The 27023-nt window shown below is 38.1% G+C and overlaps 3 protein-coding genes across 3 annotated transcripts; all 3 read right to left on the bottom strand.

Annotated features, from left to right (window-relative positions):
- Positions 1-381: 381 nt before the first annotated feature.
- LOC137747233 (serine/arginine-rich splicing factor SR45a) lies at positions 382-3617 on the bottom strand. Its single transcript, XM_068487303.2, has 8 exons — positions 3453-3617; positions 3341-3360; positions 2234-2365; positions 2091-2114; positions 1830-1929; positions 1558-1707; positions 938-1007; positions 382-843 (listed from the first exon to the last, which is right to left on the bottom strand). The coding sequence occupies exons 1-8, from the start codon at positions 3453-3455 to the stop codon at positions 608-610; spliced, it is 735 nt and encodes a 244-aa protein (XP_068343404.2). The 5' UTR covers positions 3456-3617; the 3' UTR covers positions 382-607.
- A 645-nt stretch (positions 3618-4262) lies between these two features.
- LOC137746898 (phospholipase D delta) lies at positions 4263-10049 on the bottom strand. Its single transcript, XM_068486915.2, has 10 exons — positions 8729-10049; positions 8294-8410; positions 7805-7999; positions 7239-7541; positions 7016-7084; positions 6770-6917; positions 6203-6351; positions 5678-5830; positions 5192-5392; positions 4263-4841 (listed from the first exon to the last, which is right to left on the bottom strand). Exons 1-10 carry the CDS (start codon positions 9662-9664, stop codon positions 4545-4547), a joined length of 2568 nt encoding a protein of 855 aa, XP_068343016.2. The 5' UTR covers positions 9665-10049; the 3' UTR covers positions 4263-4544.
- An 8570-nt stretch (positions 10050-18619) lies between these two features.
- LOC137746552 (DNA-directed RNA polymerase II subunit RPB1) lies at positions 18620-27023 on the bottom strand. Its single transcript, XM_068486568.2, has 15 exons — positions 26716-27023; positions 26221-26484; positions 25643-25942; positions 25402-25560; positions 25095-25256; positions 24732-24952; positions 24487-24628; positions 24066-24401; positions 23671-23957; positions 23252-23510; positions 20109-23170; positions 19834-19905; positions 19639-19692; positions 19451-19522; positions 18620-19011 (listed from the first exon to the last, which is right to left on the bottom strand). The coding sequence occupies exons 1-14, from the start codon at positions 26797-26799 to the stop codon at positions 19462-19464; spliced, it is 5463 nt and encodes a 1820-aa protein (XP_068342669.1). The 5' UTR covers positions 26800-27023; the 3' UTR covers positions 18620-19011; positions 19451-19461.

Here is a 27023-nt window from a genome sequence, read left to right as displayed (position 1 = left end):
CGCACAACTAAAAGAGAAAAGAACTGGAAGTAATAATATCAGTATCCATCTCTTTCTCTTTTTATCTACAATCATTTTGGTTATAATTACAACAAAACAATGTGATATTTTGCACTTGCTTTGTTCACGTCCTTAGCAAAGATTATTTCTAATTTTTGCCTATTTATAACACAAGTTTATTTATTTATTTATTTGAGTTGCTGTGGGCCAAAGTTCATATGAATACATTACTTCATTGTTCCATAGGGCGTTGCACTAAATACGTACTCAAAAGCCCCGACCACTATTCTAAATATAGCACATATCCTCATTTTCACAACATTATTCACAACCCTTAAATGTAAGAACTAAAAGATTAACAAATCATTAATTTTGTTGGAGTATCTGCGAGTGCGGTGTGATTTATCACTCAAAATCAACGAATACAAGCCACATATTATTTCAATCCCATATCCAAAGTAAAGAACCAGCAATCCTACAACTCGGTAAAAAAACACGGGAAAACGAAACAAGACAAACATCAGACTCCAAGACACAGATCAATACAATGCTACATCATGTTTCCAGATTAGTCACTCTTGACGGACGGGAGATACAGCACATGTACTCATCTGGAGCCGCGGGCATACTTCCTCTCCGGGCTGCCATATGGAGAATAAGACCTCTCTCTTCTTGATCTTCCGCCATAAGGTGAGCCGCCCCTAGGAGAATAATCGCGGCCACCTCTATAGGGTGAGCGCCTTGGTGACCTCCGATATCCATAGTCATCACGACCTGAGCCCCCACGGTACCGACCGCGATCACGTTCACGTTCACGATCTCGACCACGGTCACCTCGGTAGCCTTTCAAACATGCAGGTATTCAAAAATGAGAGAAGGGCAAACAAATCACAGAAAGGGAACAGATACCTTATTATGAAAGGCATATCAAACATACCATGGTCTCTAGTATTTTTCAGCCCAAGATAATGCCCAGGTGTTGGCGTTCTTGGTCGCTTCCTCCGAGACTGAAATAATTATAAATCCTCAATTACTGAAACATCCAGTACAGAATCTCAAAATGAAAAAAGAGAATCATAAACAAAGTTAGAAAAACAACAGAAATAATAATCCACAAAGAAACCTCATTTTTTATCGAAATGAAGTGATCAATCTGGATGCAGAAACAATCACAAAATATCCAGGCACACATGTGATACGATTAGCGTCCATAAAACAAATGCCAGTTATGAAATACCATAAAAGCCTGATTAGAAAGTTGTTCGTAATGTCCGTGGATTAGTTGAGGGTTGAAAATTGAAAGTGAATGCTGAAGTTGTATAGTTGTTGGAATATAGTTGCTATGTTTAGTTGATCAGGCGCATTTGAAATGCTGTTTAAGCTTGCCATTGATCAAGCTGTTTCACTAAAGTTGACGTGGATAAACTCATCATCTGTGATTGCTGCCAACATAGCTGACGCAATGACTTCTGAATATAACCAGAAAACTTCCAAGTCAAGAAAAAGAAAAACCAACCAAATGGTTTAAAGTTTATCACCATATTAAAATCACATTACCCTCTCAACAGTTATGTATCGACCTTCCAGAACTGACTGGTTGAGATGTTTAATGCAGCGTTCAGCATCTTCAACAGAGTCCATTGTAACAAAGGCAAAACCACGAGAAATCCGAGTCCTAGGTTCCATAACAAGAAAGCATGAAGCTACCTGAGAATGAAAAACAAAAACGAATTATAAATGAAAACAATTTGTCATTAAACCAAGTTTTAGTAAAATGTTTTAAAACAAGTAAATTTAAAATAAATAAAAAAACAATAAAATAGAAGCACCTTTCCCTCCTTTGAAAAGTGCCTTTCAACATCCTTCTCTGAGACCCTTGTAGATAGGCCAGTAACATACAGTGTATTTCCAGGATTTATAGCAGCAGACCTACCACACAAAAAAACAACTGAGTTGAGCACTAGCAGCACCTTCAGACCATGTGGCCAGCACAGAAACATATCAGTGCCATAAATTGAAAGAAGGTATGACAAGATTCAACTTTAAAAACACGTATACTACTCAAAACCAAAACCAAAACGTACACCAACCTGCCAGGACTTCTGGACCTTGATCTGCACCAAAAGATGTCAACCATGTATCAGAAATATAAGTCGCACATGGAAGTTAAAAGTTATTAAATTCAATCAGTAATATAGTGAAAAATTCATTTAAGCCAAAGATGAACATCAACCTGCCACGACTTCTAGAGCGAGACCTCTGCCTTGGTGGCCTAGACCATGATCTCGACCTTGATCGAGGCCTAGACCAAGACCTAGACCTAGACCTGGACTGAGCTCTCCATGGAGAAGGGGATCGAGAATACCTGATTTATCCATAAGCATGACATAAAATATATGAGAATCATCAAATAAATAAAAACTAACCATTGATAATCTGATTTGAACCCCTCTGCAGTCTGCATAGTGAATCTACATAATGAAGACCACAAACTCAAAGCCAATATACCATACAAAAAAACGTTTGCCTATAGTGTGGTTTTAACAGACCCTAGAATGTTCCAAGCAAGAAAAGCTAGCCACGTGGATCGTACAACAAACTAATCGAAATGGAATCATATGAGCCCCTGCATAACTAGAGCTTCCCTGATTCAATAGTGTAACAATTCATAATTGGGCATTTCGCCCCACTATACGGGCCATATTTATAATATCTGGTGAACAAAACGGAAAAAGTAACTAATCATCAAAGAGCATAAAACTCTCAGGTCACTTCATTCTATAAATCAATATAATTCAAAAGTAAAAACTTCCAAGTCTAGTAGCGAATTACAAACAACTATGCTAAAATTACAGCACCTAGACGGTGAACACAAACCCTCTTGTGTAAGAACGGTTGGGCCATTAGATGATATCCGAAACAAACCCTCAAATTTCCCATAGAAATATCTTTCATAGACTAAAGCACAGCCATATGATTTTCTAACATGCGCCACATTCGCTCCCGCATATCTATCAACTGTATTTCTAAAACTTTCAGGTAAGATTGAAGCTCCTAAAACATGGAATTTGTGTGTTTCCTTTCTTATATGTACCTAGGAAGGGGCCTTAAAGCATCAAATTCGACACAAAATTCACGAAAATGAAAGGCAACCGGTCAAACGGACAAACATAGCAAAAAATTGTTCCCATCACCCAAAAAACAGTAAACATAAATTCCAACAGATCGAAAGCCTCAATGCATCTATCATGTTAAAGTGCAATTCTTTCTGTCAAAAAACATGTCAGGGTGCAATTCGGAACCAGAAATCGAAAAGAGGAATTGGGATTTTAGGGCTTACTTTTTGCGTGGAGAATCCGCCTGCACAAAAATATTAAAAAATAAAAATCGCGTTAAAATTTTGAACTTTTATCGAGCATGCAACAGCTGCAGAAAATGTTTAGAGAGATTACCATTTTCAGAGGGCAAAGGCGAAGAGATCTAGAGAGAGAAAGAAGAGAGAGAGAAGAATCGAGGGAATTAGGGTTTGGGGTCAATGAGCTTTCTTGGAAGGGAAAGCGCTGGACCGGAAATTACATTTATATCTGTTCGAGACACGATCCCACACGGCGAGGCACATGTTTATTGGGTGTGATTTTTCTTTATATTAAAGAAACATAACGAGTTTTTGAGACCAAAACATAATGATTTTTTTTTTAATACATTGATATTTTTATATTAGAAGAGGGAGAAATTCGATTAAGATATACAATGGGTAACCTAATTTGGTATCAAATTCGTCATCTACGAGATTCAAACATAAAACTTTTCACTTCCAAGCGAAGATGAATACCACCAGATCATAATCCTCATGAAAACCTTATATTCTTGAGGAGGTTCTACCCTGTGAAAACGCTTTTTAATGAAACTTTAACTATAGCCGATCGTGACAAAAAAGCCACCGGTTTCACCTGATGAGTCGAGAATGCCCAACTTATCAATTATCCTACAAATTAATAGTTTTCATGAATTGGGTAAATCGAAAACATGATTGAAGGATAAGTTTTTGGATTGTGGAATAAACGTTCTGTATGAGTTAGGTCAATTGGTCAACGAATGCAACACAATGTCTTATAATCGTTAGGAATATCGTTAAAAATATAATTTGAAAATTTTTATTTTCAAATTTTAAAATTCAAATTAATTCATTTTCAACTTCAGAAATTAGTACTGATATAAGTGAATATAATTATACAACAAAAAAGTAAATAAAAAATCACTGCTACAGAAAAGAGAAAATTAATGCTACTTCACCAGTCACACCGTCGAAATTCCGTACAAAGATACGATAGATTGAAGTAAAATCCCCTTCCTAATATGTAGTCCAAGCCAACATTCATTTGACACAAATTCACAAAGCGTCATCATTTCACAGTACAAATTTACAAAACCTAATCAACAACAAAGAACACCCACTATTTTCATCTGTTAACTCAAAGACGAAGCGACGTTTCGCTTCGAATTTTATTGCGCCAATCACGTATGAACATAAGAGTGTCTAGAGATTATGTCGTGAGCATATCAGGAATTTTGACGGAATGAGATCCAAGTACCTTACCACCAACATCAGGGAAGTTTTCATGTCCCTGCAGGGGGCCGACCGTCCCATCAACATCTACGTGGATAGGATACTTCATAAGGTGACCCTGCAGTAGTGTAAACTCTGGAGATGTGAATCTCTTCCAGTTATTGTCTGCAACCTCATTTACTTTCCTCATACATTCCAAACTCTCAGGCTCTTCGAAGCATGGATACAACGCATCAAGATGCTCGGCCCAAAGTGACATTCGATATCCATATATCTGCATGAACGGAAGATTGGAAGTCCTCATTAAAGCATGTATTTCACTATTTCCTTCCGTTATATGCCATCAGAATATTTGGAGACAAGAAGAAGTTCTGAACTTGTAAGATAATTAGCTTAAAATGCAATTTAACTCGTTCTTTGAAAATAATGGAATAAAGGGGCAAGAAGGAACCGCTACTCTACGCCAAAACAACAACAATTACGACATCTAGTGCTAGTTGAGTCTCATGGACGCTAAAGGTAGTGGGCCATTGTTCGATAAGTATCCTCCTCAGACTCGGCCAAGAAAGAATCCTAAAATTATAAGTTGCAAAAAGCAAGAGAGAAGTACAGAAAGCTACAGACCTGACCGAGCGGATGTTTCTTCCTCGCAGCCCATGTGTAATGGGGTTGATACGCACCCATAGCTATCTCAGTGTCCTTTGTACCAGCCATTGATCTTTGGTTGATATTGGCAGATCCCAATATTACGTACTCGTCATCTACTACCATACCCTTGGCATGAACATAAATCATAAACCGCCGATTTTTGTGTGAATCGGAAACCTGAAAGTAAAATTCATTATGAAGAACATCTAAAGAGTTTGTCGCAGATAATAAATTAAAGTAAATATCTAACTGAAGAAGATATCTTATCCATTCCAAAATACAATGTACAGGTGACAGATTTTGACAATAACCTTCGAACCCATTTAGTAACCATTTCGTTTTTTTGTTATTAGCCATAGGGATCAAGGTACCACAATTTAACTTGGATCAACCAAAGAAGCTAGAATTCAGTGAGTTAGACTGTTAAAGTGGTGCAGATGACAACTATTTTCGAATAATTACCGAAGACGCATCGTCATTTGCAGTATCCTCAGGAAGTGCTTCCCGGTTACCAAGGCAATAGAAACTTAGGTAATCTTGAGGATGTGAGCCCTGAATCTGTGCCGATTTCAGTGCCTCTGCAACAGTACTATACATTGCTTGCATTGTCTGCCTCTGCAAAATGCAAACATAGACAAGTCAGAAAGAAACTTTCATGTATCCTTTCGGTTCTTATTTCTTATGCACTTCTCAAGTCCCTTATCATAGACATCTAAGATTAGATACCAACACTGTTGTGAACAACATTACATAAATAATTCTGAGCCAATAATTTCCATGAACAAATTCTCATTGATTCTCAACAAGGCAACATAGAGCGGCGTATATTCAAGCTGCTAGCAAATAGAATCAATGACATTGAAGCAAAAAGTCCATCGTTCTTTATCATATTCATTAAAAGATCATAACATCCAATTTAGTATTCCTGTTTAACAAATAACAACCATGTGTTTTCCGTGTATATTTATATAATAGATATTCACATACCTGCCAGAAGAGAATTTCTTGCATTGCGAGAGTTTTTGGATCACCTTCAGGCCACAAAGGTAAAACGACATACACCGTGAATCTCTCATTAGCTTTAATTTTGCTAACAATTTTTAATGCCAACTCCATTGGGATAAGATTATCAGCTCCTGCAGAGAAAATATTCAGATAAATTTGAATCACAAGAAAAGAGATATTTACCATCAATTAATCACTATGTTTTCTTAAATGTTGGCAAATAGAAGAAGGTGAATTTGACATAAGCGAAGTGGTTACTGGTTAGGTGGCAGGTGCAACAATATTGGGTCACTGTGGCTATATTTCATGTAAAACCACCATGAAACAAAATGGAGATGCAAAATTTCAATATTTCTAGTCAATTATGGATAATATGACAGCAAATTGAGCTGCTTCTCATGTACAAAATGCTTGAACTATAAATTCCTAGTGCAACTATGCACACATGAAATAACCAGCTACTGTACTGTTTTACAAAACTACAAATTTTTCTCCCAAATATATAAACAATAATTCCTAGAAATCAAGCATTACACACTGTCATCTTACCTGCATTTTTATAATCTGGCCATGCATATGATGAACCAAGAAAATACTGATTTTCGATATATATAAAGTGTTGGGCGGATCTGATTGCCTGGATGTAAGCTGTTTGAATGCTTTTATCTATTACCAGATTCTTTGAGCAAATAAGATGCTGCAGTTACAATCAAGAGGTATGATCAGATGTAGTCCGTACATTTAAAAGTATAAAAAGGAAGACAGGGCGGACAAGAGGGGGAATCAAATAAAAACCTTGGCCTCAGCAGCACGGCCAGCTTTGGGAAATCCTTTCAGTGATCCTGAGTCAATGGACCGGAAAATCTACAAAATAAAGAAGAAAATAACAAACTTGATTTTCCTTTTTATTACAGAAACAATAGAACATCTGTGTGTGTACTGTGTATGCACACCTATGTAAAATTATTAAAAGAAACAGAAAACAACAGAAAGGAGGGCAAGAAAGTTGCATCTCCACCTGAACATGCCAATTTTCAGGATCTTTTTCATCGCTAACCCACAACGAAGGCTCGTCTTCTGGAATAATTGTACTATCCTTTGAACCAGATGGGGGAGGACTTAGTATCCAGGAGATGCGGTCAATTTTTATCAATGCATCGTCATGCCAATGTGAAACCTTCTTACTCAGTAGTGCAAACTCCTTCCACCGCGTTGCTTTCCTCCAACGTTGCTCAAAGTTTATAAGAACATCATATGCAGCAGGCCCATCAACTCTACAGTGCAAGTCATGCCATGGTTGTCTTGGAGCCTTGGTTCCAGCCTATCACAAGAATAAAACACAAAAATGCAGAAAGATATGCATTACAGCAGTCTCATTTTATTATCGTTGTAATTGCACAATAGAATTTTCAGTTACGGAGTTTGAGTGGTCGTTGAAAAAACATAATATCATATACAAAGGATGCTTGTAAATGAACTGCAAGAAAGAAAAGTATAAGAAATTCATGACAGGTGCTGAAATAATATACAAAAAACAGAGGATGAAGCAATGCAGAAAATAAAACCCCATCACAAATCACTTACAGGAAAAGTAGGTTGATGAACATCACCCTTAAATACAGTGTCAAGATTACGAAACAGTCTGTGCTCGGGTGTGTCATAACGACCATCACAAAGATCAAGACCTCCTAAAAATGCAGTTATCTTCCGATTATTACCATCAGCCTGTGTGTCCACAAGAACACATTTTTGATGGTGGGTGAAAAGGGTTCCAACAACCTGTACAAACCCATGCAATGTTTGTTAAATTCAGCAAGTTGATCACCTCAGATAAAAGAACGTAAGTAGACCATAAACTATTCTGAAATAAAATAAATCTCCTATAAAAGCAGTAAGTGGCTTGCAATGAAAAAGTTATTCTCAAACCAAAGAAGCTTATAACCAATTATACCCGAATGGTCAGTAAACAGGAGATATCCATAACGTGGAGATTCCATTAAACAAATGAACAAATAGCAAAATAAAAAAAAAATGTCGATAAACAAAACTACAAAATGTCATAATGAAACCTGCCTGTTGTTTTATAATGCTAAGCTTACTGCTAGCGTAGCGAGTTGACAGCACACAATTTACAGATGAATGCTTGAAAAACTTCCGGGTTTCTTCATCATGCGTCCCCATCATTCCTGCCTGCATCCAATCCAACTTCACATTAAGACCCAATTTCCATACCATCGTATTCAAACTAACACAAGCATTCCACAACTACACAATGCACTTTAAACGTTCAGAGATGATGGCAACCTTCCTAGGCAAGTTTTGAAGGTGTGAAACCTCCCGATTTAACTAATTAAATACCACTTCTAACACCCCGTTACCCGAAATCAAATTAAATAATCCAATTTGCACATGAATATCACAATCAAAGACATAATGTATAGATTAACATATCAGTTATATAAGCAGAAAAAGGCAATTCACAACTACAATGCAGGTTAGAAATGTGACCGTTTTGAAGCCGAACTTGTCGTGCGAGGACTTATCGTCCCACACCAACAGCAACACCCTCACGCCCTCCTCCGACTTGTACTTGAGCAAATCGCCGAGCATCAGGTCGCCGCCGCGCGGCAGCGGCCGGCTCGGCTCCCGAATCAGCCGCACCTTGTGAAACACCGACCAACCCACAATGTAAACCAAGTGATGCGCCTCCGTAATCGCATAGCAAATGTCCTCCCATGTATTCTCCGCCTTGTACACCTTCCCACCGTCCAACCGAATCTCCGGCAGCCCTCCAGGGCAGTGCGCGTCTTGGTACAACCTCACGGAGCTTCCCTTCCGGAGCGGGAAGTACGTGTTACGCACGCCCTTGTGCTCCGGATCCCCCGCTATGCCTTGCTTGTACACTGGGTTTTTCTCGAACGGCGTGAACTGCAATTCGAGCCGGATCGCCGAGTCGGGTTTCGGGGGCTTCCCGGAGGGTCCGTAAATGGGGAACCACCCGGAGATGAGCTCTCCGGTGGCGATTCTCTCCGCCGGGATCTTGGCGGTTCCGATGATCTCAGCGCCAAAGACGTCGTCATCTTTGACGTGAAACTCGAGGTTAATTGCAGGGTGCGCCAGCGGGACAAAGAAGTGCTCCTTCCACTGCGGGTTCTGGGAGTTCTTCATGACACGTGTCCGGGCGACGGTGGTCTGGGGGACCGTAACGGTGACGTATGAGTCGCTGGTGATGATCTTTCGGTGGGGAACGTGATGCTTGCGTTCTCCGCCCTCGTCTTCGGCGGAGGGGGTGGAGGAGATATTGATGGTGTCGCAGGCGGTGAAGCAGCGGCGGAAGCGCTCGGAGAACATGTCCATGTTGGGGAGGCGGCGGGCTTCGAAGATTGTGAGGTCGAGGTCGCCGTGCAGGTAGATCATCCGCTCCTCCGACTCCGTTTCGGCCATTTCGTGGGCGGGCAGTGTACAAAAGTGAGATTTGCTGGGTTTGCGGTGTGTGTGAATAGTGAGAAGAAGCTGGGTTTGGGAGGTTTGGCGTCGGCGTTGGCGTTGGTTGTAGGCAGAGGAGACGGGAGTTGCAGAGGGAACTCGTGGCGCCTCGGAGGGAAGGATTTGGGGGGATTTTAAATCCCGTGAAGAAAAAGATGAAATAAAAATTGAGAGACGGAGGATAAGAGGGAGGGATGAGAGTGAGTGAGCGGGATGAATGGGTTGGTGTCCGTTAACGGTCTAATTCTTTCCGTTTATCCTTTTTTTTTTTTTTACTTCACAATTTGGACTTTTGGTTTTTGCTCAAATCACATTTTTTTTTAAAATGAAATAAAAATAATAAGGATTAATTACCTATAATTCCCAACCTTTTAACGTCATTTTAAATTATTCTCAGCATTTTTAAACGTTTAAACAAGTACTGAATATATTGAAAATGTCATCTTTGTTAAGCCCAATTAAATTATGTTAAATTAAGTAAGGCTTTTTTTTTTCTAAGTACATCAATATTTTTACAATAAGGAGAGGGGGAGTTCGGCTAAACTACACAATGAGCAGCCTAATTTAGTATCGAATTAAGTATAAGAAAATAAAGAATGAGAATCAAATCAACTAATCCCTTAATAAGTGATCAAATTTCTTATTTTGAGACTATTTGATTATGAATATGAAGACCTGACTTGCGTATTCTTTTATGTGTTAGTAAACACGGGGAGGTTAAGAATTTGAATAACTATATTTACTACTCTTGTAGCGACTTATACTATGTAAAATATTAATTTGACGGAAAAAATTGACATGTCTGATTATAGTAAGTAAATTGCTACATTTTATATTAGGAGCCCATAATAATCAAATTGAAAGTCTATCTAAACTAAATAACTAAATTAAAAATCGATAAGACAAATCAGAATAAGTTTAGAAATTAGTAAAAACGAGTGGGGGTGTGCAATAATTGGGTTGGATTTGGAAACATGGAGTGTGAGACCCATGAATATGATTGAGCATGTTCACAATAACTTCATATGGGATTTATGAATCCACGTCATCGTATCTCCTCCCCTAATTTTGGTGAGTTGTGGATCCAATAGTCCAACTACTCGATCAATACCTACCTATTTTAATATTAGGCATCAATTCATTCAAAATATCGAATGATAAATCAGGTAATTCCCAATGGGAGGTAATTAACTTCATCGGATTTTTCATGTTTTTGCTTAAATTACTTGTTTCTTCGATGTGCATGAGCTCGGTTGAAAGTGTTTTTAGAACGACTGAAAGTTTTTTTTGATGAAAATATTTTTGAAACCAATTCTTAATAAAAATCTAATGTTTTTGGAAGTACTAAGTGCATCCTAGAAAAGCATTTTAAGTGCACATATCTAGTGCTTTTGGAATTCAAAATCAATTACACTCAAAATTTTATCCTGAGAATAATAATTCTAATGTGCATTGTATAATTAGTTGTGTCGTATGCAATGACGGAACTAGCAAGTACTAATAAAGGTGCTAGGTATTTGATTTTAGTGGGTACTACATTTTTTTTTTTTGAAAAAAGTGGGTACTACATTTTTAGAGTGGAGCAAAAATATTAAACAAGCCAGTATATACGTACTTTTTAAGCTACCTAAACTATAGCCCATGGATCTTTTTTTTTTTTTTTTTTTTTTTTTTGCAAGTGGTCACATAACTCGACACAACAAAATCGCTTATTAATCTTACAATCGGTAAGGACTCTTACATATGTGAAAAGAATAAAAGAAGGTAAATATTTTTACTTAAACGTAGAAATCTCTCTCTGATCACGAGACGAGTTTCGTGACCCTGGTGCATGTTAGATTCTCTCCGAGGGGAGACAGCCATATATGTTGGGAGCAGCCGTTCCAAGCTAGCTAAGCTTAAGCATTCCTTTTGCCAGTAAGAAATTCAGAATGCAGTCGGCATACCCTAGGAATAGTTTCACGTGCGATCTTTTAGCAACTTGTCCCTCCAAAAGCAAAAGCAGAAAGTTGATTGGGTGCTTACTCCTTTTGTGCTTAATCCAATTTTCTCAATATCCAAACGTGAAAGCATCATTTAAAAGTAGGAAAAAACAGCTTATTTTGCTTACAGCTTACCCTACCGGCCCACATATCACAATCAGCCTGGTTGGGAAGTTGTCCCAACCTCACTCTCGTTATCACAAACGTAATCTTGATACCCAAACAACCCCAATTTTTTACTTCCATCATCACTGTGGCGTTGATATACTGTCATTATGACTTTTCACGTTAATAATACAATATTATCGATGTAGTGTTTCGTGTCAATGATACGACATCACGGTAAAATAAACTTACACGTCGTATGTTTGGCAGGAAACTTGACGGTGTGTTTTGGTGTCCAAAATATCAATGGGTCCATCATGTTTTCCAAATTTAAGTTTCCAAATGGAGGAATCCCCGCATGATTGCGAAGGATGGCTTGCGGATGGTGGCAAAGGCTATCCAGCAGAGGATTGTTGTGGAAGTTTTGGTATCTTATAAAGAATTAGAGCCTTACTCTCGTGTGCTTCGCAGAAAAGAAAAGCTGAGATTTAAGTACACCTCATTAAATTTAATTTCAACCGTTCACTCGTGAAAAAAATGTGCAAATAAGAATTTTCATAAATGAAACAGTGATTATAACGTCTAGGGATGGATATGGTTTGGCTAATCTCGATTTTGGGCCCAAATAAACCACTGAACGAGTCCTACAACGACCCAACCTAGCCTACCACATGATTTTCAAATGGTAGTGAATTGGTTCTTATTAACCAATTGAATATGGATATGCTTGAAATACCATTAGAAGCGTTTTCAGATAACCAAAATTAATTCCAACAACATATGACTAAAATGTTAGTGTTTCGGAGTTGTAAAGTACTTGGAAGCGTTTTTATGCTTCAAAAAACGCTTATAAGATGCATTTAACTTTTTAACGAAAAATTCAATGTGCTTTTAATAAAAGTAATTCTGAAATAAGCGGTTGTGCTTAAAAGTTTTTTTTGGAGCAGCAGACAACTTATTTGAAGTATCAATCATTTCAGACATCTAGTTGTTTGGTTTGTCAAGGAAAAAACTACTATTAATAATTTAATAGTATTGTCAAGTTTAAAGGAGGGAGATCATCTCCGGATCCCTTCCATCAAATTCACAAAGTTCACTTATTCGGGACTTTAAAATTTGATCAAATGGCTAAAGTTATTAAAGTGGCTTCCTATTTGTAACTGTTAGATCAAATTTTAATGGTACGGATGAATGAACTTGGTGGAAGGGGGTTCCCTTTCCAAGTTTAATAGTACTTCTTACAATTAAGTATACTATTATTAATAATTTAGTAGGATCTTTTTTTTTTTTTTTTTTTTTTATATATATATTTGCGGTTGACCTGTAATGTTGAAAATCTTTTTACAAAGCGGTATGCCGAGTGAAAGAGCGACCTTCATCACCATTCTGAGAATTTTTCAAATGGAGACCGCTTTAGCAAAAGGCTGCCCTAAGGGATTGGTGGAGCACCCAGAGGAATGGGCGTGAGGTAAAAGTATATTATTTCTAAAATTTAATATATATTGATTTTTATTAGGATTAATAACAAATTACTTAACAATTTTTTTCTTCTTGAGGGTTCTAAGTTTCCGGAGATCAACATGTTTGAAGAAATTTACTTTTAACCCAGGGATGAGACGGCTGAACAACTCTATGTAAGTTTATCTAATTGTTACTTTTCTATCATTTATAAATATTGAAAATATTATTATGTATTTTCTCATTAATATTGAAAAAAAAATATTAATTGCTCTTCCCCAAGAGGTGGTATCGCATCTTCCCCTGATATCTCTTTCGAGGAATTGACTCTAATCAAGGATGCATGTCTTCAAGTCATGATGAGATGCTAGACCAGAACCTTGGTCGTAGGTCTGGTGGGATTTACTGGGAGATGGGAATGCACGACACCTTGACATTAATGACTCATCTTCTTCCAAAGATAGCTCGGGCCAGGTCGCCACATTGACCCAGGCCCAGTGCAGGTAGAGCGACTGTTCGGGACCTAAAAAAATTGGGGGCACCAAAATTATTAGGGTGATATATTTATATATGTTTTTATAAGAGTATAAATTAATTAAATTTGGTTTAGTGACAAAGAAATTTAACTAGAACTAATGGTTTTATTGTTTAAAATGAATGAGGAGGTATTAGGTTCAAAACACCATGTGTGCTTATTTACATTCCAATTTTTTACAAATTTCTTTTCTTAACGGTATAAATTTATAAAATTTGGCTAAATGATCAAGAAGTTTAATTAGAAGCAATGGTTTTTGTTGTTTAAAATTAATGAGAGGTCCTAAGTTTGAAATGCTATGTGCATGTTTATTGTTTTCAATTTTTACAAATTTTTGTTTGTTGTTAATTTATTTATTAGCTAGTAGTTATGTGGGTTGCTATTTTTAAATATATGTTCCAATTCAAGTCTAATCTTCAACAAAGAGTAATGCGTAGACTAAATTTGCAAATAATATTACGTGTTATCAAAAGGTTTAATTTAGTGTTCATTCATTACTTATACATATTGACACACTCCGACCGAGATCATGGTATGCTGGCCGTCATCCGCACCGGCCCGGGATGTGACACATATCCTTAAAGACTCAAAAACATTAATATTTTTTTAGTCTTATATTGACGAGGTTAGTAAATAAGAAAAAATAACTCATGATTTATACAAAAACACTTTAAAAGTTTAGATGGAAAACAAAACTCATAATCTATCTACTTGTAAGCACGAAGTTTTTTAGTTTCCTTCTCTTGATACAAAACAAATTAATTATTCCGTGTTTCTAAATTATTGAGTTTGCAGTATTTTTCTAAATATAATTTTATCGATGTCTTACGTGTGAAAATAAATATTTTTTTTATATGAAATGAGAGCACATTTTTTGACGTCGTTCCAGACCTTAAAAATCTCTGGATCGGCCCTGCATTGACCGTGGATTCAATGAAGAATGATTCAATGCATTTACCTAAGACTATTGTACTCGAGCTTCCATTTTCTGAGTTTGTAGGTTATGTTTCTGTTTAATAACTCGATATTTCCTAATTGAAGCTGTAGGAGAAACTGTTACTATGTGGATATTGGAAGTTAAAACGAACCTTAGGATTTTGAGTATAGGAGAGACTTCCATACCCCAGTTTCATAGATCCTATATCCTCTCTCTCTCTTCACACGATATAGAGATAGAAGGATGTCTGGAGGGATAGAAAGAGAGGGTGAAGATTGAAATGTTGAAGGTGTCATGTCGGAAAAAAAAGAGAGTATATTTCTATCTCTCTCCTAACATAATATAGAGATTTTAAATGTCAGGAGATAGATAGGAAGAGAGTGTGACAATTGAAATGTCGAGGGTGTCATGTCGAAAAGAAAGCCGAGTCATTTTCCGTGATTATTTGGACTTAGTCATTAAGTTAATTGATTTCTTTTCTGAGATTGGATGACTATTATTTGATAAAGCAAGAATCATTTGGAGTGCCAAGAAGTGTCGCAAGTCAATCCATTGGTTCACATAAAGTGCAGATAAGTGAAACCCCTAAACTGCATTGTCTACTATGACAACACGGAACTTTTTGTATCGATTTTGTGTAGGAGTCTTTATGGAGGACGTTGGTTCTTTCAGTATTGTGTCAATATTGTTGAAAATGTATTGATAATTTGTTGATACATTTGGTTGGCAATGAAAATGATGATATAAACACATTACTAATGACATCTCGATATTACGTTTTTTAATAAAGAATAAACGTTTGTTCTATAGTGATAATCATTTGATCTTTTCCATTTGTTTAGATGGTTTCCTCTTTGAGTTAATTATTGTGATTCCTGTGTACTTATTTATTAATAGCATTCAACCAAAAATCAAAGAAAATAGTATTACCCTTCCATGCATAATTGAAAGAAAATGTTAGAAAAAAATTATAGAAATTAAAGTAATTTTACATACCAAAAATTTGTCATCGCATCACGTCTCTAATTTAAAAAATAAAAACTTCCGTGCTCTCTCTCCCTCTTTCGCATTTCTCTCTAACTTCTCTCTTTCATTATTATTATTATTTTAATTTTTATATTTACACACAATGTGTGGCCTTCATCTAGTGTGTGTGTGTGTATTTATTTATTTATTTACAGGTTCTTTATGCAAAGGGATCCCTATTTTTTTTTAAATGGGAATTAGGTGTGGAACTCACTTCATATTGAACTTCAACGATTTGAATTTGTAAGTCTCGATTCATAGATCATCCTTACTAAAATCATTTCAATCCGAAACCATTTGCCTATTTAATTATCAGGATTAAATTTAATTGTTTCTTATATAACAAAGTATTTGTTAATTTCTTTGAACCCAATTAGATGTCTTAAATATTTCCGATTTGGCTAATATTTTGCAAGGATGATTTATGGGGTGCAACTTGAAAAATAGACAATTCGGATCATTAAAATTTGATATGATGTGGACTTCACAACTAATTCGCATTTTTATAAAAAAAATAGAGATCCCTTCACTTAAAGGTTTCCTATATATTTATATACGCATAAATGTCTTTAGGGGCTTTGGGGAAGCCGGAAAGGGAATGAGAATGTCGACTTCACAATAACAGATTGTGTGAAGTGGAACGGAAAAGGTTTTTTGCTAGCAAAAATTAAAAAAATGGACACTTTGGATGTGGTTCTTAACTGCCAATGTTCTTTGACTGAAACTTTTGTGGTTTTTAATTTTTGATCGAAATTTCTGACATTAATGTAATAATGTCTTTCTATGTAGGTTATTATATTTTTAAATTAAAAATGAAATTTGTAGTTATTTATATAATGAGATTTTCAATAAAACCCATATGAGATTAAAAATATTAAAGATGAATATTATACTCTCCAATATATTATGTGTGTGTGTGTGTATATACACACATGGGTACGTTCATCAAAACTAACCAAAAAATTATTGTACCAAAACATGTAAAAAAAAAAAGGGTGCATTTTATATTAAAAAAAGGGTACATTTTTCATATAACAAATTGGTATATTTAAGAATGGGTATATATAAGATTGAAAATTTGAAAATTTAATTATTTTTTTTTGTCAAAAAAATTTTAATTTAATGGGTACAAAACTTATTATAATTTTATTTTTTATATTTTGGAAATGTTTGAATTGAAAAGTAATTAGGAGTTTAATAAGGATGAGAGTATTAAAACTCTATATCAATTACTAATTTTTATTATAGAAATTATGTAACTTACATGTAATTCATTAATATATTAATGTTAGGGACTTTAATCAAAATCTTAAAACTGATAAGGTCTTAGTTAATGAACATTAGAAACTAAGAACCGAATACTAATTTTTCCTTAAAAAAACTTGGAATGCATTGCCCCCTCCACGTGGCATCAGGGCAATCTCCAAAGTCGGATGTGATTTTTAATTGTTGTTTTTCAGCATTAAGTCAAAATTTTCGAAAATTACAAACTTGCTCCAAGTTCAGAACCAAGCTCGTTATCATATGCTACTTTCTCTATGCCGTCAAGCACGCGATCACCAACACTCGTGCCGCAAGGCAATGTACGAAAAGACGGCTCAAGTTTAATTTGCAGATGGAGGACTGTAGGTTGGAGAGTAGCTCGGGGAAGACCTGGATTGTCTGCCCTCCCCATCTCATACCCTTTCCATTCCAATATACTGTAATCAATCAATCTGCTTACGCAAAAAGAAACCCTAGGGTATGTGATTTTTCAGATTTTTGTTCAGATTTTGTTATTTTTTGGTTTGTTCTTCGATCAGCATCTGCAATTTTCTGGTTCGAATTTTCGATTTGAATTCTTTGATTTCTATGCCAATGAGAGATATTTAGCCCTCTCGAGCCGCGTACCTCCGAAAAAGGAGGAATCGTGACTTGGTGAGGGCGAGAGGGGGTATTTATAGGGGAAATCTTGGGGTTTGCCGACTTTGTCAAAGCCCGAAATTGCCCTCGAGTACCAACTTATGAGATTAACTGAAAGTACGGTAATATAAGGCCTAGGCCCAACGAGACAAAACGCGAGTGAGCCGTACAAAGTGAGTCCATAATGTTTATGGTAACAACAGTTGGTGATCCGTGCAAACGATGCTTTATCGCAGTTGTGGAAAGTAATTAATATGCAGTTTGGTGTTGGTGTGTTCAATTCTACCGATCTTTCTTCCCTTTAACAACTAGCAATTTAACGCACCAACGATATTGTTTGCAAAAAAAATACAAGTAGTGATCACATTGAAGAGAAAACACCTCCTTTTTCATTATTACAAGAAAGAAAATCATTTTTTTTTTCTCTCATGCTAACTTCGAAGTGGGAAATTCATGATTCAAGAATGTAAGAAATAATCAAGAGAAGGAATGAGTATGCGATGAACTACACCTCTAATCAATTTAATTCATGATTTTTTATGTCTCAGTAACGAAGAGAATACTAAAATATGCGAACGTAGCATCATTGATCTAATAGACAACAAAGAGCAATTCCCATTCTAGCTAAATAGGCGTAGGAGAAGTCAGGAATCGCAATAATATTACTATTCATTCTATGTTAGTTGTGTCAATTGACTAAAGTAGTGTGTATGTCATCTTGCATCTAAATTCAATAAATTATAGTTATTTAAAAATATTCCTTCTAGGAAAGCAAGAAGTAAATTAAGCCACATAATTTTTTAGACTAAGTACTAATGTGCCACAGATTAAGCACTCATTCACCGTCAATTTCAATGCTTGGTACTTTAATCTTTTATGAGATTGGCCTCTTCAAACCCATAGATTGTGTAATGAAATGGTGGAAGCGTTCATTGTGTGATAAGCAGTGGCAAAGGCGTTCAAAACAGTTTATGATAGCAACGTGTGCAATTTTATAAATCTATGAACTGGTTACAAGTTCAGAACCAGAACTCTCAACATACTCGTCATCCTCGCACTAACAAAGACACAAAAATACCCGACCGAGAATGTATAACTTTTTACAGTTTCAACTCATCTCGACAGGAAAATATCCGACAGATACGAAGTTTTGGGCACCGAAAACACAAAGTGTTACAAAGTTAAGATACATTCTCCCGGGATATCTGAACCGATGCTAGTAAAAACTAGTCCTGGAGATATCCTCCGCTGTTAACGGGATTATAATATGTACGGCAAGCTCACAAACCGCCATGAAGCGGCCAACTTGTACGCGACTTCTCGGTTCCAATTAGTCTGCTCCTCGATGGTAGCAGGCGAGCTGTAGAATTAGACAAAATAACCATGAATAAAAGCCAATGAAGTATCATTTTATATCATTTTCATTCCCTAGCTACTGGCGTGCATTTTGGGAGCCTACTCTGAAATTTTCCTCCGACCAAAACATCGTTTCATTTTCCATTCCGACTTGCTTACAAGCAATTTCCTTTTTCCAGAATGAAAACAACCAGGACCACATACAATTTAACTACAAAACTGTATGGTGCAACTATAAAACTTTACGCGTATAAATGAATGAGATATACAAGTGCTCGAGTCAAAAGCTTGAGGAGGCATTTTATGTTTGAGAGACGTGAAAATGAACGTAACTGGTGACGTAGATCAATCCTAATAACCCAAAGATGAAGGCTTGAAGAAGAAACTGAAATCTCCATTTGGATAAATAGACATCCACAAGATGATGGATTCAAGAAATATACCTCCGTATCATCTACTGGCTAGTAGATGATGGCGAGTAACCTGGTTGACTAGGTGAGTATCCAGCACTTGGACTGCACGGAAATAAAAGTGACGAGAGGAAAATTCACAAGCATTAGGACACATCTAGGTGCAATGAAGATCAAAATAGAAATATTCAGAGGAAAACAAAGTTTGTTTCACAGTTTACCTAAACTGAGGGGAACTCGGGCTATAGTCTGGGCTCACTCCAGAAGTCAAAGGGCTGAACATGAATAAATATTAGAACAAGATAACATTTTTCAACAAACTTACACAAGAATAAAACCAAATAAACTCCAAAAGTACGAAATTGGACAGGAAAATATAGGAAGGTGCGGTATAGAGGCGACCAAAGTAAGTTTACCTGCCCGGACTGTATGTGGGGCTTGAGGGAGAGTACGATGGAGATGTGGGTGAATATGATGGTGAGGTTGGGCTGCAAATAAAAGAAGACATAATTAGTAGATAACATGAGATTTCCTCAACTCAATAAATATGATTACTGGAAAAGAGAGGCAGCAAGACAGAGGGTTAGAACTGAAGAGATCAACTGTGAGAGTACTAATTCTAATCATCAGCACTGATCAGCCAGCATGCAGCAATTCTAATACCATAAGTGCAGTTCAAAAGACAGCTCACCTGTAGTTCGGAGAGGTAGGACTGTATGGACTAGATGGTGACAATCTTGGACTGCTTGGAGAGTAAGCTGATGATGGACTGTACTTGGCAGACTGAGGATTATAGCTTGGAGATGTGGGGCTGTAACTGGGCGAGGTTGGACTATAACTGGGCGAGGTTGGGCTGTAACCAGGAGAAGTTGGGCTGTAGGCTGGCGAGGTAGGGCTGTAGGATGGAGATGTGGGGCTGTAGGAGGGAGAAGTTGGGCTGTAGGAGGGTGAAGTTGGGCTGTAGGAAGGCGAAGTTGGGCTGTATGAAGGAGACGTGGGACTGTACGATGGGGAAGTGGGGCTATATGCGGGGGAAGTGGGGCTGTAAGCGGGGGAAGTGGGGCTGTAAGCAGGGGAAGTGGGGCTGTAGCTTGGTGAGGTGGGACTGTAGCTTGGTGAGGTGGGGCTGTAGCTGGGAGAGGTTGGCGAGTATGATGGGCTCGTAGGAGAGTAAGCTGGACTGGTGGGACTATAGCCGGGAGAACTAGGACTATATGTCGGAGAGGTGGGACTGTACCCAGGAGAAGTGGGGCTATACCCTGGTGAGGTGGGACTGTACCCAGGAGAAGTGGGGCTGTATCCGGGCGAGGAAGGGCTGTATCCAGGGGATGATGGGCTGTAGCCTGGAGAGGAAGTAGGAGAGAATGCCATTCCTCCAACATATGGAGAAAACTGAGCATCTGAAATTGGCGACAACCGAAGATTCGGGCTCAACAAATAATTAGGGGACATCATGCCCTCGTGATATGGTGTTCCTGACACTGGAGAACGAGACGGTGTCATACCAAAATCAAGACCATCCATGTAACTGGGCAGCTGCAGCTCAATGGCATTCTTCAGCATCTCATCATTGAGATACAGGGCACAATCTCCTGTTCCAATTGGTGCAAGTTGTCCTAACATTATATTTTCTGTCACACCTCTTAAATAATCCGTCTCTGCGAACACTGCAGCATCAAGAAGAATATCAACAGTCTCTTCAAAGGAGCACCTCATCATAGGACCAGTGTCATTTCTATTAATGCCATGACGGGTTATTGCCATTAAGTGCCCACGGTAGGTCATCGTGTCACAAAGGATAGCGAGATGCCGATAATTAACATAGGACCCATCAAACGATATAACAACCCTCAGCTCATCCAACAATGACCGACGAACTGCCTCAATTCCGAGAATTTCCAGAATTTCAATCAAATGATTACTAGTTGTGCGCCTAGCATCAACATCATCATGGCACAGAACAGCTAAGAGATTAACCCCTTCGGTATCCAGCATCCACTCTTGCTCCGCTTTAAATCCTTCATTCTGATCGAACTTGTTAACTTTACCGTGTTTAATGAACACTTTGTTAATATCTGGAATACCACGAAGAGCCATCTCTGTCAGCATGTTACTCTCAATCTTCTTCAGAAAAACATCATCTTCAGCAGATTCATCAACCATCTCCCCTTTTGGAGCTTCAGCATTCATGATACGGATACGAAGGATCAATTTTTCAGCATTGTCGTCATTGAAGATACAAGTCAAATCATCGTCAAATTCAAGGTTAATCTTCTCAGCAATGTCAGCCATGCTCAACTTCTTATCCACCATCATTTCGCGATTCAACTCAATGCGAAGCAACCAAGGTGAAATTTTATCAGGATTAACCTCTTCATCTGGCATTTCATAATAAGCTTTCACAAAATCTATATCCTCTTCAATTACTGTGCTTGTGGGGTCTGGATCGTACCATACTTCTGTAGCTTGAGTTACACTTCGCAGAGTGGTGTATTCCAAAGCACACTGCACATTCTTGGCCCGCTCCTTTGTTTTATTAGCTTCAGCCTTTAAGTAGACAGACAGGGATGGTGTTTTGATTCTCTTGGCAACATTAATAATTTCCCTTAACCTGGGGACACCTAGGGTAACATTCTTTGCACTCACACCAGCGTAGTGGAAAGTATTCAGTGTCATCTGAGTGGCAGGCTCTCCAATAGACTGTGCAGCAACACAACCAATCATTTCCCCTGGTGCTACAAGCGATTGCAGGAAGCGTGATTCTATCTCCCCAATAACCCACTCAAATGCTTCACGAGTAAGCCTGTACTCATCCAACACCCGTTTGCTTGCGAAAGTGCTGCGAAGTAAAATGTTGAAAAACAACGTTGCGTTCTTCTGCGCTTCGACACTCAACTGGTCATCACCAGGAACAACTTTCAGTCTCTCCTGGAGCTTGTCAATAGCTTCCACAATTTCCATTGGATGCATATCAGAAGTCCTTCGGAAGTCAATCTTAAAGGTTTTTTGTGCATTCCAAATAAGCCTCTTCAAGTTAACAGGCAGTGGCCAAGAATTATCCCCTGTGACTGCAATCTCTGTTCCCAGTTGTAATCTATCTGTTTCAAGTTTCTGAACTTCTGCATCAAACACATTACGGAACTCTCTAATCGTTTTGAGATCCTCAACATGTTCATGCAACATGTAGTCGGGATTCCAATTTTCATCATCCAACTCATAAGTAAAAGTCCTATCAAATTCTGTTTTTTTCATTTTCAAAGAATCCAGCTTTTGCGATTCTATCCAAACAGCATCCATCCCATCTTCCCCATATAGAAACTGAATGACATCGCCTAAAGAATTACGTACTGTGCCATCATATTTCACCATAATATCCTCCATAGCCTTCACCAGTCTCCTTTGGATGTACCCAGTCTCAGATGTCTTAACAGCAGTATCTATAAGACCTTCCCTACCACCCATAGCATGAAAAAAGAATTCCTGTGGAGTTAGTCCACGCAGATATGAATTTTCTACAAATCCACGACTTTCTGGTCCGTAATCATCTTTAGTAAAGTGGGGCAACGTCCGGTCTATGAACCCATACGGGATTCGCTTACCCTCAACATTCTGCTGTCCCACACAAGCAGTCATCTGTGATATGTTGATAAAACTCCCTTTGGACCCTGCTGTAACCATGGCCTTAAGATTGTTGCTCTCATCTAAACTCTTTTGAGCACTACTTCCAGCGTCATCACGAGCCCTATTCAACACCTGGAAAAATCAAATACATTATTACTCAACAATATGCAGGCAAACAAGAATAAACTGCAGGCAAAAAGCCAAGTAGCACACCTGGTTCACTTTGTTTTCAAACGAATCCATCATGGTTCGTCCAGGTTCAGCCTCCAGCTGCTTGGATTGGGCTTTACTTATAAGATCCTTCACCTCATTTTTTGCCTTGGAAATTGTTTCATTGATTTTCTCCATTGTGGCTGCATCAGCAATAGTATCTCCAATTCCGATGCTAAAAGCATTCTGCAGCAGCCAGTAATTCACAAGCCATTGGGTATGACCCAGAAACTTGCGGGCTGCATCTGGACCAACCTCTTCCCTGCACACCAAGCCAAAGTGGTCAAATTATATGTTTGATGGAAGCAAAGGCCCTATTGTATGGTGCATCATAAACTGAGGGTATGAACTTCACCAAGACCATACACACAAATGTATTTCTTAACTTAATAGAGTGAACTAACAAGAGAAAATTTGCATACCATATAACATGGATAAGACTTCCTGTAGAAGTTCCAAGGGCCTTCTTGCAGAGAGTTCCAGAAAGCAATTCACCCTTTTCTATTCTAACAAGAGTATCCCCTGGAGTTATGTTCCCACTCTCTGATTCTGAGTGCCATGCAGAAGTTCTTTGGAGATTTATTTGTTTTGGTATTATAAGATTAAACACCTGTTTTCCAGTCCATAGTGGCCGGGGCTTCAAAATCGCAGGAGCAGGAACCTTTCCATCAAAATCCTCCCACCACATCAAGATATTCATGAAAACATCCTGAAAAGAATTAGTGAGGGTAAGACTCCTTTTGCATAAAATAAAAAAAAATAAAAAATATTAACAAAACACGATATTCAAAGGGTAAAATAGGGGTGAATCAGTTACCTTCTCTATGAAGGTGTCCCTCTTAGTGATCTTACGACAACCTAAAAGTGTGTCCTGCACAATTCCCATGACAGGTCGATTAGCCTGAGGTGAGACGATGCATTTTGGCACCATCATGAGCTCCAAAACTTCGGCCCTGGTCTCAAAGGACTGGGGCACGTGCATATTCATTTCATCCCCGTCAAAGTCAGCATTATATGGCGAGGTCACAGACAAATTCAATCGGAATGTCGAGTATGGCATGATCTTGATTCTGTGGCCCATGATAGACATTTTATGGAGACTAGGTTGTCGATTAAAGAGGACAAAGTCTCCATCATTCAAATGACGTTCCACCTGAAGCCACAATAGTAGAAGTTCAAAATTTACTCTCAAACAGAAAAGACCCAAATCAAAACTTATCAGAATGAAAGAGCAATGCCTTATATCCAAGCTCCAAATGATGATCACTGCTTTTCTTCAAATAACGAAGATCAAGCCTTTGCCCATCATCTCTTATTATATACTTCGCACCAGTTTTACCGGGCGGAGGATGGGGGCCATACTCAACAAGCTCCTTCAACCTGTTTGTTATTGAATAATATTCCATCAATACTGAATAAACTAGGAAGATGAAAAATGTAGAAAAGAACAAAGATGGGAAAATTAAAAAAGATAAAAGTTTACCTTTCAATGTTATATGGAGTCACAGTCTCAGGGTATGTGAGATTCAAAGCAATACTCCACGGCACTCCTAATTGATCAATGTTTATGTTTGGATCGGGAGTAATCACTGTCCGAGCTGAAAAATCAACACGTTTCCCCATTAAGTTGCCTCTTATACGCCCTTCCTTTGCCTTCAGTCTACTACAAATTGATTTAATAGGCCTCCCTGATCTCTGCGTAGCCTGTTTCAGTGAGGCATTTCAGAGTACGCATGAAATGAAGTTGTACTACTTAACATAAATTTATGTGTATCTACACTCAAAGAAAGACACAACATAAATGAATATAGTTACCATGCAGAAATATATTTTAATGTATACATACCCTTGGTAGTCCTGGCAACTCATTGTCAAAATAAGTGGCAATGTGGAATTGCAGAAGTTGTGCAAACTCTGAAATGATATGAGCAGGAGAACCATTTCGTTCCTGCCGCCTGAGATTGTCATTATGACGAATTATCATTGCCAATTGATGAGTCAAATCATCCTGGAGACAGAAAATACATGAAGTCAGTTATCAACTTATCACCAACAACAATAAATACTAGACTTTCTCTTTAGCTACTAAAATTATCAGCTTGCCACTTGTTCTCTAAACAGAAAGGAAAAAACACAGCAAAAAAGAAGATTACCTCACTCCTGGATGAGGTGTCCATCATAACAGAGGGTCTCACAGGTTGTGGAGGAATAGGCAGAACTTGTAGAATCATCCAATCTGGCCGAGCGTACTTTGGGTTTAATCCCAATATTTGGGAGTCTTCATCACTTATTCTCTTTAAAACACTAAGAACCTGATACAAATCTAACAATGTTTTAGCATCATGAAAAGCTGGCCTGACACAAGGAAAATCTGTCTATTTAAAGTATACCAACCCTTTCTGCAGTGAGGGTCTGTTTCCTTTCCACGGGTTCAGGAAGCTGTTCCGGGTCATCGTTTTTCTTCCTTTGGGCTTTGTACTCTGCATTCATTTTCATACCCTCAATAGAGAGCTTGGGCTGCTGAGCACCACAGCCACCCCGACTTTTCTTTACAGGCTCTTCAGTATCTTGGCCTTGGACATCAATTTCGTCACCACCTTCACATTTGGTTTTGTTTTTGCAGGCATCCAAAATTTTTTTCAGCCTGCTTTTCGGATTCTTTATTCTCATAGCTTGCTTAAACTTGTGGTCGTCCTGCAAAATGAAGTCACATAAACTTTGCTGGGGTTAACAATTGTCGGCATACTTAAGTATAAGATCCTTTTTTTAAACAAAAATTATGTTTTCGGATTCCATGAGGCAACACTCATTTTATGCACCGCATTCATTCAAGCCATCCCAAAACATAACCCAACAAATTTACAATGAGGTATACAACAGGCTAGGGACATCCAAATGACCTTTCAATCTATCTTACAAAGTTACAAGACTAACAAGCTTATCAATGTTAGTCAATATCAAGAAAGCAGTACCTCATCGACTAGAATTTTCGAGCAATTGAAGCAAACGCATCGCATCACGGACAACACAATCTTCATGAAACCGATGTGAAACATTGGTTTTGCAAGCTCAAGGTGCCCAAAATGGCCAGGGCACTCAGCCATGTTGGCTGTACAAGTCTCACATTTCAACTTCCGGTCAATTGTACCAAGCCGAGGATCACTCAAACCAGCCGTCTTCGGTTTGCCTCCCAACATAGTCTCACTGTGCTCAATCTCCACCACAGACATTTGCCTCTGCAAACAAAACACACCACAAAAAAAAATTGTTTCAGACCACTCCGACTCACCTGAATACAGCATTCAATAAACCCTAGCAATCATCCAATCACTACCAAATCGATCAAACTCAGTAAACAGCTCGAAATCTCGCAACAGAATTCACGTTTCTTAATCTTTTTCGGCAAACAAACAGGCGATAACCGAATGAACGCAAAAACGAAGAACAAAGAGGGAGCGGAAAATTACAATTTCGTCGGGGCTGAGGATGCCGAACTGCACGCATTTCACCTTCGCCACCTCGGCTGGCGAGTAGGGAAACCGGATATCCATGGCGGCGGCGGCGACGAGGACAAACCCTAGGGTTTTTTCCGAGTAGAATTCTCACTGTAACTGGAATTTAGTCAGCTCGTGGTGTTCGTCAATCAAATAGTATTCTGATTTCTTTGTTTTTCTGATTTTTTTTTTGGGTTTAATTTGGTTTTTCTGTTTGCGGCGAATACGAGAGATCGATTTCGCTCTCGACTCTTGGGGGAGAAGCTCTCCGACCAAACCAA

Source organism: Pyrus communis, chromosome 2 (genome assembly GCF_041283825.1).
Source record: "Pyrus communis isolate YQ-2024b chromosome 2, ASM4128382v1, whole genome shotgun sequence".
Lineage (NCBI taxonomy): Eukaryota > Viridiplantae > Streptophyta > Magnoliopsida > Rosales > Rosaceae > Pyrus > Pyrus communis.
This window is presented reverse-complemented; position numbering and strand designations above follow the sequence as displayed.

What these genes read in the sequence shown, in the direction of transcription:
- LOC137747233 (XM_068487303.2), bottom strand. An exon ending in ACTTTTCAAAGGAGGGAAAG is followed by an intron (nt 1,708 to 1,829) that starts GTGCTTCTATTT and finishes TTTCATTCTCAG; the next exon opens with GTAGCTTCATGCTTTCTTGT. An exon ending in GATACATAACTGTTGAGAGG is followed by an intron (nt 1,008 to 1,557) that starts GTAATGTGATTT and finishes TAATTATTTCAG; the next exon opens with TCTCGGAGGAAGCGACCAAG.
- LOC137746898 (XM_068486915.2), bottom strand. Translation starts at nt 9,664, where the DNA reads ATGGCCGAAACGGAGTCGGAGGAGCGGATGATCTACCTGCACGGCGAC. An exon ending in TTAGCATTATAAAACAACAG is followed by an intron (nt 8,000 to 8,293) that starts GCAGGTTTCATT and finishes GGGTTTGTACAG; the next exon opens with GTTGTTGGAACCCTTTTCAC. An exon ending in CAAATGACGATGCGTCTTCG is followed by an intron (nt 5,393 to 5,677) that starts GTAATTATTCGA and finishes TTTTACTTTCAG; the next exon opens with GTTTCCGATTCACACAAAAA.
- LOC137746552 (XM_068486568.2), bottom strand. Translation starts at nt 26,799, where the DNA reads ATGGATATCCGGTTTCCCTACTCGCCAGCCGAGGTGGCGAAGGTGAAA. An exon ending in CGAAAATTCTAGTCGATGAG is followed by an intron (nt 25,943 to 26,220) that starts GTACTGCTTTCT and finishes TTCATTTTGCAG; the next exon opens with GACGACCACAAGTTTAAGCA. An exon ending in CCGAGTTCCCCTCAGTTTAG is followed by an intron (nt 19,523 to 19,638) that starts GTAAACTGTGAA and finishes ATTTCCGTGCAG; the next exon opens with TCCAAGTGCTGGATACTCAC.